Raw genomic sequence first — 19,849 nt, 5'->3', positions numbered from 1 at the left:
GTTAGCCCAGCCGTTCCCTTCTGCTGCAGAGCCTAATCACAACACAGGTCTGGCCAAAAGTAATGCACTATATAGGGAATAGGGTGCCATTTGGGATGAACCCAGCTTTCCACACATTTAGAAAGGTTATCAGTACTGCTTGACCACTGCTCTGGGAATAGTAATGATGTTAGCTAGCAGCATCGATGAAAGTCCCATTATAACAATAACAGTCATTTTGCCTGGGAAGGTTTTCTCCTACTCATTCTGATGCATTGAACTCCAGCCAAGACCTGCCAAAGACAAATGGCACTTAGCTGATGATGCCGCTGGCTTCATGACTCCCCGAAATATTTCACCCTCCACAGGGCAGCGCTGTGCTTACTTAGCATGTGTCCCAAATAGCACCCTATTACGTGCATTGTGCACTATTTTTGACCAGAGCCCTATGGGCTATATAGGGCAGCACATAGGGAATAGGGTGCCATTTGAGACAGCCTTTCTATACAGTGATCTAACTAACCTGTGGGATGGAAAAAGGTGCTGGATATTGATTCCTGCCATTACAACCGAGAGAGAGAGAGCGCTCCGTCAACACACTTTTACAAGTCTGTCTCTCTCTCTCGACTCTCGGCTCCTCCAAGGCCAAGTAGCCGAGTACCACAGGACAGGGTACTAGGTGTGTGCTCCGAGATACTCTCTCTTACAGTGGATCTCCGTGGGGCTTCTGCTGGGGGAGAATACAACCAAGACCAAATAGTACAGGACAGAGTACCACAGGCCCTGGATTATCCACACTTCTCTTGAAGTGTGCACTTGCACACTCCCCATCATGGAAAACTCCTTCCAGCCAATGCTTACACCAATCCAATTATTTTAAATCCATGATCGGTCCGTTATCAGCTTAGCCTCATTGATTTATAATGAATGAACAGGGGGACTTGATCCTCAGCACTCCTACTCTTGATACGTACAGCCCCTAGTCTGCTTCCCTGTCCATCTGTCTCTAAGGAGTCTTAGAGTTAGTTTATGCCGGTTCCATCTCAGCACGGACTAATAGCTAATCAAGTGAGAGTAGTAAGAGTGTCAGCCCTTCATGGTTTATGAGCATTTATATAACTGTCTCTGTAATCATCAGGCCAGAGCAGCCAGGAGCCTGACTGTGTGTGTGTCTGAACACAGAGCGGAGAATCTCCCTAACAGAGGAGACCCTCCACCCCACTCCCCAGTCTCACCTAGCTGCTACACTGACTGGCACCACTCCAATCACTCTCTGACCAATTACAATCAGCCATAAGACCCTATTCTCATCACCTCCGCCCCAAAACCTTGTCCCTGCTACATCTCCACGCCGCTAATTTCATTTTGGAACCATCACTTCATCCGCCTAACCGCACCATTAAATCACCAGGCGTCTGGGCTGACCGTGACAGCAGCCGTCATGGAAGGGGTAATCTCTCTCTCTGTCTCTCTCTGTCTCTCTCTGTCTCTCTCTCTGTCTCTCTCTCTCTCTCTGTTTCTCTCTGTCTCTCTCTCTGTCTCTCTCTGTCTCTCTCTGTCTCTCTCTGTTTCTCTCTCTCTCTCTGTCTCTCTCTGTCTCTCTGTTTCTCTCTCTCTCTCTGTCTCTCTCTGTCTCTCTCTGTTTCTCTCTCTCTCTCTGTCTCTCTCTCTCTCTGTCTCTCTCTCTCTCTCTCTCTCTCTGTCTCTCTCTCTCTCTCTCTCTCTCTCTGTCTCTCTCTCTCTCTGTCTCTCTCTCTCTCTGTCTCTCTCTCTCTCTCTGTCTCTCTCTCTCTCTCTCTCTCTGTCTCTCTCTCTCTCTCTGTCTGTCTCTCTCTCTCTCTCTCTCTCTCTCTCTCTCTCTCTCTCTCTCTCTCTCTCTCTCTCTCTCTCTCTGTCTGTCTCTCTCTCTCTCTCTGTCTCTCTCTGTCTCTGAGGAGGAGGATTGTTTATGTTTCCCTAACGTCCGTTCACTACAGACAGCAGGCGCTTACTCATGCGTTTCTTTGTTTCCATTGATATGCCGCAGGCGTCCTGTGTGTATCGTGGAGGGACATCTGGCGAATTCTTAAGGCGTTCCTCATCCTCGGGGGGATCAAAAGCAACCCTGAAGAAAATATAGTTCACAGCTACATAGACAGTTTTGTTTCAAACTATGTGGAGGAGGGAACAGTGGAGGATATATAGCATGTACAACATCAACGTATTCCTCTGGCACTTTAGACAGCAATGTTGTCGTTTTATTCTCCCTGAAGAGAACCTCCACAGAGATACAGATTCATGGGGCTTTGTATACTTGGTATTCTCCGAAGGCAGCACCTGAAGTGTACACTTGTACTCTCCCCAGGAGTTTCACATTGTTCCTGGCTGCTTACCCTGGCCTGCTTTGATGGACAAACAACCAGCATTGTGATCACGATCATCATCAGCATCGTGTAATACTCATGCTTGATAATAACCACCCTCTCTGTGGTTTGTCAGTGTTTACAAAGACTGACAGACCTGGCCAAAGTCACATTGATATGACCAACCCCTTACAACAGTTTATATTAAAGACCCCCAGTCTCTTAAGTCTCTCCTCTCAGACTGTTAGCTGGCCAGAGAGCTCACAAGATTAGGTTATGTTTCCCTAATGTGGGTATCTCACTTAGTTGTCTTGTTTCAACGATGCCCTGGTCCTGACCTATACACTCTCATCATTTCTTACTGCAGAGCATCCAGCCATAATGTTCTCACAACCATCAACACTATGTTTACAGCAGGTGGTAAATGTGTTGTTTGTAGACTCACAGAGAGGAAGCAGGGCGTGGGAATTCATTCAGATGGGATTGGCTTAATCCACTCGGTTAGCAGAAAGCCATAATCTTCCTTCCAGGGATCTTTGATTCACAGAACAATCAGAGGAAATCATTGTCTTAGATCAACATCTCAGATGTGGGAAATTACTCTGTCATGTGAAATTACTTTGTTTGCCATGATACTATTTCCAAACCCATTTATACAAGTAAATCAATTATTAAGTAGGTGTCTCTGTGTGTGTGGTTGATGTCACCTCATGAAAGTATCCCGGTTCTCCATTTGTCGATTCCATTTCTTAGATGCTCTCCCCCGTATTCAAACCTCATCTTGGAGCTAGTACTGCCAGCCTGTCCGGGAGCTCTTCTCCTCTCTTCCTGGTTCATGGCCAGGTGTTTATCTCTCTGTCACCACATTGTGATGTGGGATAGATCCTGCCTGACAGTCAGAGATGCAGTGTGGTGCTAGCTGACAGGATAGGAAAGCAAGAGGTTGTCTGGTGGCAGGTCTCCAGACACTATCAACCATGGGGGGACGGATGCAGCTTTGCTCTGCTCTGTATTGTCTCAGACACAGACATATGTAGTCCTGTCACGCACACGGGTTATAGATAGTTTTTTCCCCGCAGAGATTACCCTACATTAATCGTTAAAGTTGTGTAAAAGTTTTGAATTAAACGTTTAGTTTGTCATGATGACAAATAATGGCCTTAAATTTGACTTTACTAGGTTGTGATAATGTAGGACTTTACTAGGTTGTGATACTGTAGGACTTTGCTAGGTTGTGATAGTGTAGGACTTACTAGGTTGTGATAATGTAGGACTTGACTAGGTTGTGATAATGTAGGACTTGACTAGGTTGTGATAAGGTTGTGATAATGTTGGACTTGACTAGGTTGTGATACTGTAGGATTTTGCTAGGTTGTGATAATGTAGGACTTGACTAGGTTGTGATAATGTAGGACTTGACTAGGTTGTGATACTGTAGGACTTTGCTAGGCAGTGATACTGTAGGACTTTCCTAGATTGTGATACTGTAGGACTTTGCTAGGCAGTGATACTGTAGGACTTTGCTAGGCAGTAATAATGTAGGACTGCTAGGCAGTGATAATGTAGGATTTTGCTAGGCGGTGATACTGTAGGACTTTGCTAGGCAGTGATAATGTAGGACTTTGCTAGGTAGTGATAATGTAGGACTTTGCTAGGCAGTGATAATGTAGGACTTTGCTTGGTAGTGATAATGTTGGACTTTGCTAGGCAGTGATAATGTAGGACTTGCTGCTAAAAAGCCTTTGTTTCTCTCTCTCTCTCTCTCTCTCTCTCGCCCTCCAGTAATTTCCGTTTTCTGATGATAGCGTTGGCCTACGCGGTGCCTACAGGGGTGGTGGCAGGCTGGTCAGGAGTTCTGGACATGATCCTCACCCCTGCCAGAGTCAGCCAGGTAAGGAACACACACCTGACCCAACACCCACAACATGTTTGCTGGGTTTAGAACATACCAAAGATACAGATTGTCTTCAAAGTTGAAGTGTATTCTATCGTAGCATTACTCACTGTATTCACTCTGAATGGTAGGACATTAATAGCAGTTCTGGAAGACCATTTAGACATGTTCAAACTGATCACTTCTTAAGGGCATTTATTACAATAGAGTATTTACAGCGTTTACTGCCAATTTCACACAAATGATCTGCGCTGGTACGCACACACAATGAAAAAGGCGTGTTTCAATAGCTGTCTGAACTCTGTGTGGGTGATCACCTTCTGAAGCACTGAAACAGGCCCGCCAGCCTGCCTGAAAACATCCCCTTATTATAACTGGGCCTGTGATGTGGCTAATTGTCTGAGGCAAACACACAGTGTAATTTCCCTGGCTGAAATTAATGTTTACTTTCGAAATGGCACCCTATTCCCTACATAGTGCACTACTTTTGACCAGAGCCCTATGGGAGTAGGGTGCCATTTGGGATGTAGAAATGTAATTTCCCAGGCTGAAATAGATGTTGACTCATAATTAACCCCAATGGACAGAGCCACAGCAACGCAATGTAAAGTCTTCTTTACAAACTTGACTTTACATTCCCATCCTGGACTCATTAAAAGAAGCAGGCCCTTGTGAATAACACTTTGAAATTGGTTGGTCCGTCCTCCTCTTTTCTCTGTCCATCTCCTTCTCCTCTCCTCTCTCCAAGTGGTATAACTTTTTAAGGGTCTAATCAAACATACGTGGAATCGACAGAACTTTATTTGCATGCAAGAAAATGTGGAGCATGTCAGTATAGCCAGGCACTTAACACTTGAGATTCTTATCTTAATGAGACCGGCATCATCTCAGACCCTTCAACCATCCTGGATTAGCATCAGAGAGGAGATGTTGGGATGCAGACCAGAGCACCCTCTACTTCCAACAAGATAGTAGTGGCTCAGAAGAGACAAAAGAGGCTTCTTTTCAAGGTTATCATCAGGCAGGTACTTGAGAAGAAATCACAGAGCTGTGGGATCACACACACACATGCGCACACACACACACACACACACACACACACACACACAGCCTTGTTGTATTCACCTCGCTATCTCTCCTCTCTGTCAGAACCCACAGGGAGTATCATCAATTCTTTATACTCTTTATGTCTAATGGTTTCATTTGTGGTCAAAAGGAAATCATAAGGAACTTTTCTCACTTATCTCTGTATCTAAAGACGGTGTCACAAAGATGTTGCCATTGCTGAACTCTAAACAGTTTCCCCAGGCTCAAAACACTGAGCCGTTAAAATGCATCACAATGGGAGCATTCACTCCTCAGAAGCTAAAGGAGTATTAGTTTGACTTGAACAGCCATCACCAGCCGGCTACCTGCCCGGTACTCTGCCCTGCACCTTGAGACTAATGCGCTATGTATGTAGAGTAATTATAAAACAGGTTGTTTGGATCCTGGATGCTAATTGGTTGATATGCGGGAGATACCATGACGTATTCATCTCATAAATCCACTGTCCCACAGCCCAGGCAGAAAATTCATAAATTCATAAAAAAGTGTCTACACAATATTTTTCCATGCTACTATTTGGTTTGCAGCAGTTGGGGGTTATAAACCTACCTGTCTGCCTCTATGACCTGTGCAACAATGTATCATTTTACAAATGCGATCTCTCCTGTTCCAGCTAGCCCAAGAATGAACGAGAAACAAATAATTCACCATGGAAACCGTAAACACTCAGAATTCCATTCATTAATTAACCAGCCTATGTAGGCCTATTGGATATTTAATAAATCATTAATTATTGAACTTGTTGTCTCTCATAAACATTGAATCTCAGCTAGATAGCTACATTTGATTTGATTTGATTTGACATGCCACTGATTTGTTATTAGGATGAGCTATGTGGAGAATACAGTATATACATATACAGTGAGTTAACAGCAGTATAGAAACACAATATGAGGTGACCAGTTCAATTAAGCAATAATGCCCGAGAACCCGGAAATTATCGTGTGACAATTCCCTCCAAGGGCTGTATCCCGGCTCGAGGCGGGATACAAACGATAATTCCTGGGTATGTATACACTATTCCCCACATAGTTCATCCTAATATACCTACTACTGTACATACCATTTTCATTCCAAATTATATATTGTCTATACACAGCACGTATTTATATTCTGGATTCTGACACAGGCTCACTCTAATATATCTACCCCTGGATTGTTAATTCGACTCGTCCTGTCATTTCTTGATTTCTTGTTTAGGTTTTGTATTATTTGTGTATTTGTTTTGTATTTGCGAGACATTCTACTGCACTGTTAGAGCCAATAACATAAGCATTTAGCTTCCAATAAGCATTTACGCGACCAATAAACTTGGATTTGATTTGACTTTAAGGATGTGTTATGTTTGCTCTTGATTTCAGAGTTTCAAACTGCAAACCTCATACACTACTGTAACTTTTTATACAGCTTGGGAGCTGAAAACCTCATACACTACTGTAACTTTCGATACACTACAGCCTGCAAGGTGCACGTCAGTCTTGGCACCAACGAACCATGACCTTATTCTGATAAGACGCTATCAGGAGCAAGATTCATTGAGAGGAATACAATAGCTCTGTAGCTGTCTGACACACTAAACCTATTCTGGTCAGGGATCCAGAGGAAAACAGTGCAAGCAAAGTGAGTGATGCAGTACACACACCCTCTATCCCTCCTATTTTATTGTATTTAATTGTACCTTTATTTAACTAGGCAAGTCAGTTAAGAACAAATTCTTATTTACAATGACGGCCTACACCGGCCAAACCCGGACGACACTGGGTCAATTGTGCACCGCCCTATGGGACTCCCAATCACGGCCGGTTGTGATACAGCCTGGAATCGAACCAGGGGGTCTGTAGTGACGCCTCAAGCACTGAAATGCAGTGCCTTAGACCACTGCGCCACTCGGGAGTCTGTTCCTATGGATGGTGCATTTGCCAGTCTCCTCTACGCTACACGCTGTGTGGTCCCACTGTCATCCCAGACAGAGCTCTCTTTCTCTCTTTCTGCAGCGAGACGATCAATATAGAGGCGCTGCTTTATCCCCTTGTCCCCCTTCACTGCCTCCCAATCACCTCCCAGCTGCTCTCCACTTCTCCACTCAAATGCCACTTGCCAATCTTAGTGCTGCTGTGCTGTTCTCTGCTGTTCCCATTAACAGGCTCTGTTCTGCAGATGTCAAATGCTGTTTTCAATCTGCTGCCGTGTGTGTGTGTGTGTGTGTGTGTGTGTGTGTGTGTGTGTGTGTGTGTGTGTGTGTGTGTGTGTGTGTGTGTGTGTGTGTGTGTGTGTGTGTGTGTGTGTGTAGACAAAGCAGTCAGATACTTTTTTTATTTCTTTCCCTGCGAAGAGACTACTTCCCCTCTTTTTGCATCATCCTGTCTTTCCCAGAACACCCACTCCCCCTGACCCACTATCCCTGACCCCCTGACCTACTCCCACTGACCCACTATCCCTGATCCCCTGACCTACTCCCACTGACACACTATCCCTGACCCCCTGACCTACTCCCACTGACCCACTATCCCTGATCCCCTGACCTACTCCCACTGACCCACTATCCCTGACCCCCTGACCTACTCCCACTGACCCACTATCCCTGACCCCCTGACCTACTCCCACTGACACACTATCCCTGACCCCCTGACCTACTCCCCCTGACCTACTGACACACTGTCCCTGACCACCTGACCTACTCCCACTGACACACTATCCCTGACCCCCTGACCTACTCTCACTGACACACTATACCTGACCCCCTGACCCACTCCCCCTGACCCACTGACCCACTCCCCCTGACCCCCTGACCTACTCCCACTGACACACTATCCCTGACCCCCTGACCTACTCCCACTGACACACTATCCCTGACCCCCTGACCTACTCCCACTGACACACTATCCCTGACCCCCTGACCTACTCCCCCTGACCTACTCCCACTGACACACTATCCCTGACCCCCTGACCTACTCCCACTGACACACTATCCCTGACCCACTGACCTACTCCCACTGACACACTATTCCTGACCCCCTGACCTACTCCCTCTGACCCCCTGACCTACTCCCACTGACACACTTTCACTGACCCACTCCCCCTGACCCCCTGACCTACTCCCACTGACACACTATCCCTGACCCCCTGACCTACTCCCACTGACACACTATCCCTGCCCCCTTTGACCTACTCCCACTGACACACTGACCCACTCCCCCTGACCCTCTGACCTACTCCCACTGACATACTGACCCACTACCCCTGACCCACTCCCCCAGCCTCTGAGATTGTTTACTGTCGATTTGGTTGCTGTCGGTACGTACAGTAGCTAGGTGGTTCACCCACCAGTAGCAATAACAGTGTCAACTGCCTCGCACCTTGACTGATGAGTAGGGGCCGTTTGTGGTGGCTCTTAGTTGACCCTCCGTTCCTTCCTGCTGACAGAATGCATCCCGTGACATCTCGTAGCGTCTCTCTCCACATGTTGTGTGCATCCCAAATGGCACCCTATTCCCTATACTGTGTACTACTTTTGGCCAGGGTCCATAGTGCACTACTTTTGACAAAAGCCATATGTAGGGAATAGGGTGCCATTTATTTGGGACACAACCGGTGTCTCCTCTCCACACGGAGGACAGGGAATTGATCCTATAAATAAGAGGTTTTTGCACAGAGACCGGTATGGCTTCTCTGATAGGGAAATGGTGCAGCCATGGAAAGTAGTATGTGGGGGTGGATGGGGCTGCGGCTGGGGAGGGTTGAGTTGGATGGGGCTGGGAAGGTTTGAGTTGGATGGGGCTGGGGAGGGTTGAGGGGGATGGGGCTGGGGAGGGTTGAGGGGGCTGGGGACAGGTTGATGGGGATGGGGCTGAGGACAGGTTGAGGGGGATGGGGCTGAGGACAGGTTGATGGGGATGGGGCTGAGGACAGGTTGAGGGGGATGGGGCTGAGGACAGGTTGAAGGGGATGGGGCTGAGGACAGGTAGAGGACCTTGCAGCAGCCAGGGGCTGGGGATAGGGATGGGGCTGGGAATTGGGGACTGGTGATAGGGATGGGGGGGCTGGGGATGGGTAAAGGGGTTTGGGATGGGTGGATGGGACTGGGACGGGACTGGGAAAGTGGCTGCAGCTGAAACTTAGTACTGGGTGGAGTGCCTCTGGGTGACTTGTCTGAACTCTGCAGGTGCCCTCCCTCCAGACACCCAGCCCAGTGCTGGACCAGACAATGTCCTGAAGCACGTAGCTAAGTGTCTCTGTGTCGCTGTACGTAATTAGCATCTCTTTAAGAACAAGGTCCCACGCTGCGTTAATCACTCATATCTAATTGGTCCGTTAATGGAGAGTGGCCATTAAGTTGTTATGCAGAAAAAACCCTCTGAAGGTTGATACTTCACCTGAGAACACAACAGCGGCATCAGCTTTATGCACTGGGAAAGTCACTGTTGTGAACTCCTGGTACTTTTCCTAGGCTACAAAATGGAATATAACGTTGCGGATAAAGTTCGGAATGACACAATTTCATGTGTACATAATCTAAAGACCTGCATCACTACACTGAGAGCTTTGCCATTTCTAAAATGGTGTATTTGGGTGTTTTTAGAGCCTATGTTCATGTTTTTTAGGCTCCCCCATACTACACAACGAGGATAAGGAAGTGATTTGCTGTTTGGGGTAAGTTTCTCAAAAACATGGGAAATCATGAAAAAGGTGTCTGGAACCTTCTATAACATTCCATTTACATTTTTTAAAAATAGAGATTTGGTTGTAAAAAAGAAAATGTGTCCTCTAATTCTGCTGCCTCCAGACAGACAGTGTACTGTAACCTTTGGGGATTTCAGAGTAGGAGTGCTAATCTAGGATCGATTTTGCCTTTTAAATAATAGTGTATCCTAGGTCATCCCCAAAGCCAACACCTCCTTTGGCCGCCATTCCTTCCAGTTCTCTGCTGCCAATGACTGGAACGAACTGCAATAATCTCTGAAGCTGGAGACTCTTATCTCCCTCACTAACTTTAAGCATCAGTTGTCAGAGCACCTTACCGATCACTGCACCTGTACACAGCCCATCTGAAATTAGCCCACCCAACTACCTCATCCCCATATTGTTAATTAGTTTGCTCATTTGCACCCCAATATCTCTATTTGCACATCATCTCTTGCACATCTATCATACCAGTGTTAATACTAATTGTAATTATTTTGCACTATGGCCTATTTATTGCCTTACCTCCATAACTTGCTACATTTGCACACACTGTATATATATTTTCTATTTTCTGTTGTATTTTTGACTTTATGTTTTGTTTTACCCCATATGTAACTCTGTGTTGTTGTTTTTATCGCACTGCTGTCAGTGTAGCTGTAGGTGGGTGTGGTGGTGGAATCAGGCGCAGGACGCACAAAGTAAGTCCAAAAGACTTTAGTTGTTTGGCAACAAAACACAGCACGAAAACAAATGCCCTGAGGCGAGAAACTCCGCACACAGGCGAAATAAAGCGGGCGCACAAAATACGTGCGACAAAATACTCCAAAAACACAGAATGGAGAGCAGCTCAACCGAGCAAACTGTACATACAAAAGCTAAGCGCACGACAGTAAAACAATCACACACAACACTAGACAAACACAACGAGAACTTATAGGACACTAATTACACTAAATGATAACAGGTGTAACAACAATCAGACAAAAGCAAACGAACATAGAAACATGCAACGGTGGCAGTTAGTATTCCGGAGACGACGAACGCCGAAGCCTGCCCGAGCAAGGAAGAGAGGCAGTCTCGGCCGAAACCGTGACAGTACCCCCCCCTTGACGCGCGGCTCCAGACGTGCGCTGACTCCGGCCTCGGGGACGACCAGGAGGACGCGGAGCAGGGTGCGTCGGGTGCCCACGATGGAATTCCGTCAGGAGAGACGGGTCCAAAATGTCTCTCCTCGGCACCCAGCACCGTTCCTCCGGGCCGTACCCCTCCCACTCCACTAGATATTGGAGATCCCCCATCCGACGTCTCGAATCCAAGATGGACCGCACGGAGTACGCCGGTGCCCCCTCGATGTCCAATGGGGGCGGAGGAGTCTCCCTGATCTCACTTTCTTGGAGTGGGCCAGCTACCACCGGCCTGAGAAGAGACACATGGAACGAGGGGTTAATACTTTTATACTCAACAGGTAGTTGTAATTTGTAACACACCTCGTTCAACCTTCTCAGGACTTTAAATGGCCCTACAAACCGCCGACCCAGTTTCCGACAGGGCAGGCGGAGGGGCAGGTTTCTGGTAGAGAGCCAGACTCGATCACCAGGTGCGTACACCGGTCCCTCACTGCGGTGGAGATCGGCGCTCGCCTTATGACGACGGAAGGCCCGCTGCAGGTGGACGTGTGCAGCGTTCCATGTCTCCTCCGAGCGCCGCGCCCACTCATCCACCGCAGGAGCCTCGATCTGGCTCTGCTGCCAAGGTGCCAGAACCGGCTGGTAACCTAACACACATTGGAAAGGGGTTAGGTTAGTGGAGGAATGGCGTAGGGAATTCTGGGCCATTTCGGCCCAGGGAACGTACCTTGCCCACTCCTCCGGCCGGTCCTGGCAGTATGTTCTAAGAAACCTACCCACATCCTGGTTCACGCGTTCCACCTGCCCATTACTCTCCGGGTGGTAACCCGAGGTGAGGCTCACCGAGACCCCCAACCGCTCCATAAAAGCTCTCCAGACTCTGGAGGTAAATTGGGGACCTCGATCAGACACAATATCCTCGGGTACCCCGTAGTGCCGGAACACATGGGTGAATAGTGCTTCGGCGGTTTGCAGGGCAGTAGGAAGGCCCGGCATAGGGAGCAAACGACAGGCCTTAGAAAACCGGTCCACAACGACCAGTATAGTGGTATTCCCCTGTGAAGGAGGAAGGTCAGTGAGGAAATCCACCGAGAGGTGAGACCATGGTCGTTGTGGAACGGGCAGGGGTAGTAACTTACCCCTAGGCAGATGTCTAGGCGCCTTACACTGGGCGCACACCGAGCAGGAGGATACATAAACCCTCACATCCCTCGCCAACGTGGGCCACCAGTACTTGGCACTAAGACAGTGCACTGTCCGGCCGATACCAGGGTGTCCAGAGGAGGGTGACGTGTGAGCCCAATAGATCAATCGATCCCGAACCTCGAGCGGAACGTACTTCCGACCCTCCGGGCATTGAGGTGGACTAGGGTCGGTGCGTAACGCCCGCTCGAGTTCAGCATCGACCTCCCACACTACCGGTGCCACCAGACACGACTCCGGCAGTATGGGAGTGGGCTCCACGGACCTCTCCTCCGTGTCATACCGCCGAGACAGTGCGTCTGCCTTACCGTTCTGTGACCCAGGGATGTACGTGATCTTAAATGTGAACCGGGTCAAAAACATATTCCACCTCGCCTGGCGAGGGTTCAGCCTCCTCGCTGCCCGGATGTACTCCAGGTTACGGTGGTCCGTCAAAATGAGGAAAGGGTGTTGAGCCCCCTCAAGCCAGTGCCTCCACACCTTTAGGGCCTGTACCACGGCTAACAGCTCCCTGTCCCCCACGTCATAGTTTCCGGCCTCTGACGCGTCCACCTCTACCTGAAATGGCAAAGAGGGATCCGGATGCGCCAGCACCGGAGCCGAGGTAAACAGGTCCTTCAGCCTCCCAAACGCCCTGTCCGCCTCGGCTGACCACTGCAGACGCACCGGACCCCCCTTCAAAAGAGACGTTATGGGAGCTGCCACCTGTCCAAAACCCCGGATAAACCTCCGGTAATAATTCGCAAACCCCAAAAACTGCTGCACCTCCTTCACAGTGGTTGGCGTTTGCCAATTACGCACGGCTGACACCCGGTCTACCTCCATCTTCACCCCTGACGCTGACAACTGATAACCCAAAAAGGAGACCGACTCCTGGAAGAACAGACACTTCTCTGCCTTGACATACAGGTCGTGCTCCAACAGTCTCCGCAACACTCGGCGCACCAGGGCCACATGCTCGACTCGGGTAAGCGAGTACACGAGAATGTCATCGATGTACACGACCACCCCCTGCCCCTGCATGTCCCTGAATATCTCATCCACGAAGGATTGGAAAACTGAAGGAGCGTTCATCAACCCGTATGGCATGACAAGATACTCGTAATGGCCCGAGGTGGTACTAAAGGCTGTCTTCCATTCATCGCCCCCCCTAATGCGCACCAAGTTGTACGCGCTCCTGAGATCTAATTTAGTGAAGAAACGCGCCCCGTGCAATGACTCCGTCATGGTCGCAATCAGCAGGAGTGGATAACTGTACTTCACCGTGATCTGATTGAGACCACGGTAATCAATGCACGGGCGTAATCCTCCATCCTTTTTCTTCACAAAAAAGAAACTCGAGGACGCAGGGGAAGTGGAGGGCCGTATGTATCCTTGTCTCAGAGATTCGTCTATGTACGTCTCCATAGCTCTCTTCTCCTCCTGAGACAGAGGATACACATGGCTCCGTGGGAGCGCAGCTCCTGCCTGGAGGTCTATCGCACAATCTCCCTGCCTATGGGGAGGCAACTGCGTCGCCCTCGACTTACTGAACACAATAGCCAAATCCCCATACTCAAGGGGAACGTGCAATGCGGGCACCTGGTTTGGACTCTCCACCGAGGTAGCCCCTACGGAAACGCCTAAACATCGACCCACACACTGGGCAGACCACTCCATCAGAGCCCTCTCCTGCCACGAAATAGATGGGTTATGGGTACTCAACCAGGGCATGCCCAGCACCACCGGATACGCAGGCGAGTCGATCAGAAATAGCTGGATCATCTCCTGATGACCCCCCTGCGCACACATCCTAAGTGGCGCAGTGACCTCCCTGATCAAGCCCGCACCCAACGGACGGCTATCTAGGGCATGAACGGGGAAGGGAACGTCAACAGGGAGAAGGGGAATCCCTAAGGCTAAGCAAAACTTCTTATCAACAAAATTCCCAGCCGCGCCTGAATCTACCAGCGCCTTATGCTGGGAATGAGGTGCTACCTGTGGAAAACGCACAGGTATACAGAAATGTGCAACAGAGAGCTCTGGGTGAGTGTGGCGCCTACTCACCTGGAAGGACTCCCCAGTGCGGGACCCGTCGTCCTCTCCCCTAGGAGGCCATCCCCAGCACCTAGCCGCGGTGTGTCCTCCCCGACCACAGTTGGTGCAGGAGATGGACCCCCTCGTAAGCCGACCCCTCCTCTCTCTAGCGCCAGCGCCCCCGAGCTCCATGGGGCACGGCTCGGAGGCGCTGGAGGGTGAAATGGACGGACCCCCCTCGGAACGTCCGCGGGTAGCTAGCAGGGTATCCAGCCTGATGGACATGTCGACCAACTGGTCGAACGAGAGGCTGGTGTCCCTACAGGCCAGCTCCCTACGAACGTCCTCGCGTAGACTACATCGGTAGTGATCGATGAGAGCCCGCTCATTCCACCCTGCATCCGCCGCTAGAGTACGGAATTCCAAGGCGAACTCCTGGGCACTCCTCTTCCCCTGCCGGAGGCAGACCAGACGCTCCCCCGCCGCTTTCCCCTCCGGGGGATGGTCAAACACCGCCCTGAAGCGGCGGGAGAACTCGTCGTAGGTGATGGTGTTCACAACGAGAACTTATAGGACACTAATTACACTAAATGATAACAGGTGTAACAACAATCAGACAAAAGCAAACAAGCATAGAAACATGCAACGGTGGCAGCTAGTATTCCGGAGACGACGAACGCCGAAGCCTGCCCGAGCAAGGAAGAGAGGCAGCCTCGGCCGAAACCGTGACAACTGCTTTGCTTTATCTTGGCCAGGTCGCAGTTGTAAATGAGAACGTGTTCTCAACTGGCTTACCTGGTTAAATAAAGGTTAAATAAAAAATAAAAAATAAAAATTCAGAACTACTCTTAGATGCTTTGCGAATACAGGTCCAGTCTCCGAATGGTGGTTGGTTATGCCTCCAGACAGACAGACAGTGTACCAACTGTAACTTCCGTGGTGTCTTTTGATGCTGTCCGTGGTTACCCCTGAATGAATTAGCATTGCAATGTCATCATGTTGTGCTAAACCCACAGATATGTGCCATGATTACTGTCTTAAAAGGCTTAGAAACAAGAGAACCTGAAGCCTTGGCTTCCACACTGTACAAAATGTCGGCATGGCAATGGCAATCATTTCCTGGTTATTGACACAGTAGTAACAACACGCATGATTAAGCTGAGCACGGCACAAATCAGGCCTGTACGTGTGCAGCTAGCACTGAGCATATTTCAGTGAATTAACCACACACACACACAAAACGTTATGATTTCTTCTTTGACACTCAAATAGCATACAGAATGATTTGCGGTCCCGTGTAGCTCAGTTGGTAGAGCATGGCGCTTGCAACTCCAGGGTTGTGGGTTCGATTCCCACGGGGGGCCAGTATGAAAATGTATGCACTCACTAACTGTAAGTCGCTCTGGATAAGAGCGTCTGCTAAATGACGTAAATGTAAAAATGTGCGTTCAGGTTCTCAAATTGATAGGTGCATCAACGTGATCTCAAGAACCTTTGTACCGTTGCTAGAAACATTTAGAAATGGCCTCTAGACCTCTTCTGTGGATGATCCTCTGTACATTCTGGTCTCGTCTTGTTGACTCTCACATCTGGCCATCTCTACGTTGCTCCTCTTTTTCCACCTGAGTTATAACTTCAGAATCGCAGCACACTTTCATTGGCACTCTTCAGTCTTCGCCTGGATGTCAGACACTGATTTGAAGCCTACTTTATTTACCTGCTGCCTGCCGGAGACGTGACGAACGTGTGTGTGTCTGTTTGCGAAAATGAATGACTCATTGGTCTCCGTCTGTGATGCAGTCAGTCTCTTATGCTGAAGCTGCAGCAGTAGGCCCTGGGTCTAGTTCAGGGGACAACACCGTAGCAAAACTTTTTGCAACGCAAAGCTTACATATCTCTTCGTATTAGACAAGTTGAGTTAGTGTCTCCCTGTTTCACTCTGTTTTCTCCCTACTGAACACGACCATGGTCATGACGTCTGTCCTCTCTTCTCCTTCTCCATCTGTCAGAGCAGGCATTTGTCTGTGATGAAACATCACGCTGACATCACCAGCCGTTTCTATTGACTCCTATTCCACTTTCAGAATACAGGGCTTCAATTTACCCTGGGCTTGATTGACAGGTTTCCCCAGTCTTCAGACACTCTGAGCCTGCACTCTGTCTACCCTCGGTCCTCGGAGCCGTGTATGGCATACTGAACATGGAATAATAACGGAATCGCTCTCTGTGTGTGTCTCTGTCTCTCTCTCTCCCTCTTTCCTCTAATTATTTATTCCCCCCCCCTCTTTTTCTCGCTCTCTTTCTCTCTTGATCTCAATCTTTCTCTCTCCTTTCTCGATCTCTCTCTCTCTACTTCAATCTCAATCTCTCTCCATTGCCTTCAGGGGGCATCATGCTCTGTTGATGATGAGGGGGATCTGGAGTTGTCCCTTTAAACTTGTGTTTTTCTTACAGGCTGGTACACATGAGCGCAGTGGTGCATGAAGTCTGAGGGTTGAACGTTTATGTACTGAAGGGTCTTCACCCAATAAAGGGGATTTTAATCATTCAAATTCTCCCTCTCTCTCTCTACAGGTAGATGCTGGCTGGATTGGGTTCTGGTCCATCGTGGGCGGCTGTGTGTTTGGAGTGGCAATGGCCAGGTAAGCAACAGAAACAGCAGATAATTTCCATGTAGTTTAACGTTGTAGCGTGACGTGACTTTACTGTCTGCCTCCAATTTGCTATGGTAATGTGATAGTGTTGGACTGCTATTGTTATAGACTCTCTAGAATTTGATGGCCTGAGAAGATGCCAAATATATGATGTCCTAAAAGGCTCATGGCGATATTATGGCTTATGATCCGCAGGCTTAATTCAAATTCCTCAAAAGTCTCCCATTGAAATCATTGAAGGATTTACGTGAACGTCTAAGTTGAGTATGCTTATCTCAATTGTGAATCGGGCCCCTAGATGCTGTCTACAGTAGGCCTCGTCCAGTCTGAATCTGGCCTCTAGATGCTGTCTACAGTAGGCCTCGTCCAGTCTGAATCTGGCCTCTAGATGCTGTCTACAGTAGGCCTCGTCCAGTCTGAATCTGGCCTTTAGATGCTGTCTACAGTAGGCCTCGTCCAGTCTGAATCTGGCCTCTAGATGCTGTCTACAGTAGGCCTCGTCCAGTCTGAATCTGGCCTCTAGATGCTGTCTACAGTAGGCCTCGTCCAGTCTGAATCTGGCCTCTAGATGCTGTCTACAGTAGGCCTCGTCCAGTCTGAATCTGGCCTCTAGATGCTGTCTACAGTAGGCCTCGTCCAGTCTGAATCTGGCCTCTAGATGCTGTCTACAGTAGGCCTCGTCCAGTCTGAATCTGGCCTCTAGATGCTGTCTACAGTAGGCCTCGTCCAGTCTGAATCTGGCCTCTAGATGCTGTCTACAGTAGGCCTCGTCCAGTCTGAATCTGGCCTCTAGATGCTGTCTACAGTAGGCCTCGTCCAGTCTGAATCGGCCTTTAGATGCTGTCTACAGTAGGCCTCGTCCAGTCTGAATCTGGCCTCTAGATGCTGTCTACAATAGGCCTCGTCCAGTCTGAATCTGCCTCTAGATGCTGTCTACAGTAGGCCCACTCTTGTCTGCAGTTAGGCTGGGCTTGTACTGGGCCAGACTACAAACAGCTAGCTGTGTCCAGCGGAGTGTGAGAAGAGATCCTCCTAGTAATAGGCCTGTCTCATAAATTCAGCCCTAAACGATCTCCCTGGACCTGGTGAGCCGTCAAATTAGAGGATAAGCATACACTCGTTTAGTATCGTCAGATTAAGTATGCATGAAAATATATGGACCATGTTTGGTCGTAATAGCTTTGGCTCTGCCTCCAAGGCCCGTCAACAAGATTAGCAACTAGAAAACCATTGCTAAGCATGTTCACAGAAATATGTTTACAGAAATATGTTCACAGAAGCATGTTCACAGAAATCTGTTCACAGGAATAAACAGCTCTACTACTCTGTCCCTGTACTCTCTCTCTGCTTGTTCTGCATTCCAGTCTGGTTCTCTCACCTTCTTGTAACATTACATTTACATTTACATAATGTAACATTATGGTATTTAGTGAAATCAGTAATGAAAAATGCATCCCCAAGTTGTTTTTAAGAGGCGAGGGTGTGTTTTTGGGGAGGGGGGTAGTAGTCTCAGGGTGTATCCCAAATGCCTATGAGTCCTGGTCAAAAGTAGTGCACTACATAGGGAAAAGGGTGCACGCTCAGTCTCAAACCTCTTAGCTCACCTCACCCACCCCTTCCCTCCACCTGTCTCCCTCTCTCTCTCTCTCTATCTCTCAATGTATTAAGTCCATGGTTGTTGTGATAGAAAGAGGGAGGTGAATGAGTGAATAGTAATGCAATAGGTCATGTCGCTGTAGCTAATGGATAGACCGATGCACAGTAGGCCCCAAACTGTGGACTCTGCAGAAGGAAGGGATCAGTCGTCTAGCTGAAAGATATAGATATATATATTAATCACCCGGCCCAATCAGCACTCCCAGGCAGGGCCAACGTCTCACTGCACTGTAATTAGGAAAATTAGGCCATAACTCTACACTGTTGATTCATGGGACTGTTCTGTTCTTGGTACAGGCTGGAGTGGACTGGAGGCATCTACAGATGTAGGATCTGAATTTGATCACCCTGTTGCAGGACAACTTTCCTGCAATGGAAGAAATGTAAAACTTGTAATGTGTTTGAGGTTTAAAAAGGCTTCTGAAGTTTGTAAAAATGTCCATTAATTATACTCCACATAATAATTCACATTTCCTGTTGCTGCAGGATTATTTTCCTGCTGTAGCAAACGGGCTCAAATTTGTTGTTTGTTTGGTATAGATGCAGGGTTAATAGGGTTTGGGTAAGGTTTGCTTCTGTTTGCAACCTCTTGTTCCATATGCAACGGAAAGTTGAAACAGAAACAGAGTTCTGATTTGCATTGTGGCAGAGAAACAGAAACGAGGGGGTGAGCTAACTCATTAATGAGTCTCAGTCACGCAGTTGATTGGCTTCTTTCTCACGTCTGGCTAAATTGACCATCTGTTGGGGGTTAGCTAAGGGAGGGAGGTGTGTGTGTGTGTGTGTGAGAGAGAGAGAGAGAGAGAGAGAGAGTGAGAGAGAGCCCACACTGACTCACATTAAACACTTGAGAGATGATCATGTATTTATGTTTAGATAAACAAGAGATAAACAAGACATTTAAAATGAGAAATGAAAATAACTCAGTTTGGCCTAATTAGTTTTGACCAGTCATGGCCGTTGTCGCTCTATTATATCATTACGTGGTCCTGTGTGGCTCAGTTGGTAGAGCATGGCGCTTGCAACACCAGGGTTGTGGGTTCGATTCCCACAGGGGACCAGTATGAAAAAAAGTTTGAAAATGTATGCACTCACTACTGTAAGTCGCTCTGGATAAGAGTGTCTGCTAAATGACTAAAATGTCAAATGTTTGACTGGTTCGGTCATTCAGTACATGCCCTTGTCTTA

At 48.3% G+C, this 19,849-nt stretch overlaps 1 protein-coding gene across 2 annotated transcripts in view; it reads left to right on the top strand.

Annotated features, from left to right (window-relative positions):
* Positions 1-19,849, top strand: part of LOC311128995 (solute carrier family 49 member 4 homolog) — an 87,175-nt gene that overhangs the window by 30,436 nt on the left and 36,890 nt on the right. For both annotated transcript variants that reach the window (XM_084161227.1, XM_084161228.1), the window contains exons 5-6: positions 4,104-4,212; positions 16,926-16,993. In XM_084161227.1, coding sequence (XP_084017353.1) covers positions 4,104-4,212; positions 16,926-16,993 — 177 coding nt within the window. The remainder of the gene's footprint in view (positions 1-4,103; positions 4,213-16,925; positions 16,994-19,849) is intronic.

This window comes from Coregonus lavaretus (assembly GCF_964263955.1).
Source record: "Coregonus lavaretus genome assembly, chromosome: 5".
NCBI classification, from domain to species: Eukaryota; Metazoa; Chordata; class Actinopteri; order Salmoniformes; family Salmonidae; genus Coregonus; species Coregonus lavaretus.
The sequence above is the reverse complement of the archived record's forward strand: the minus strand, read 5'-3'. Positions and strand labels throughout refer to the sequence as shown.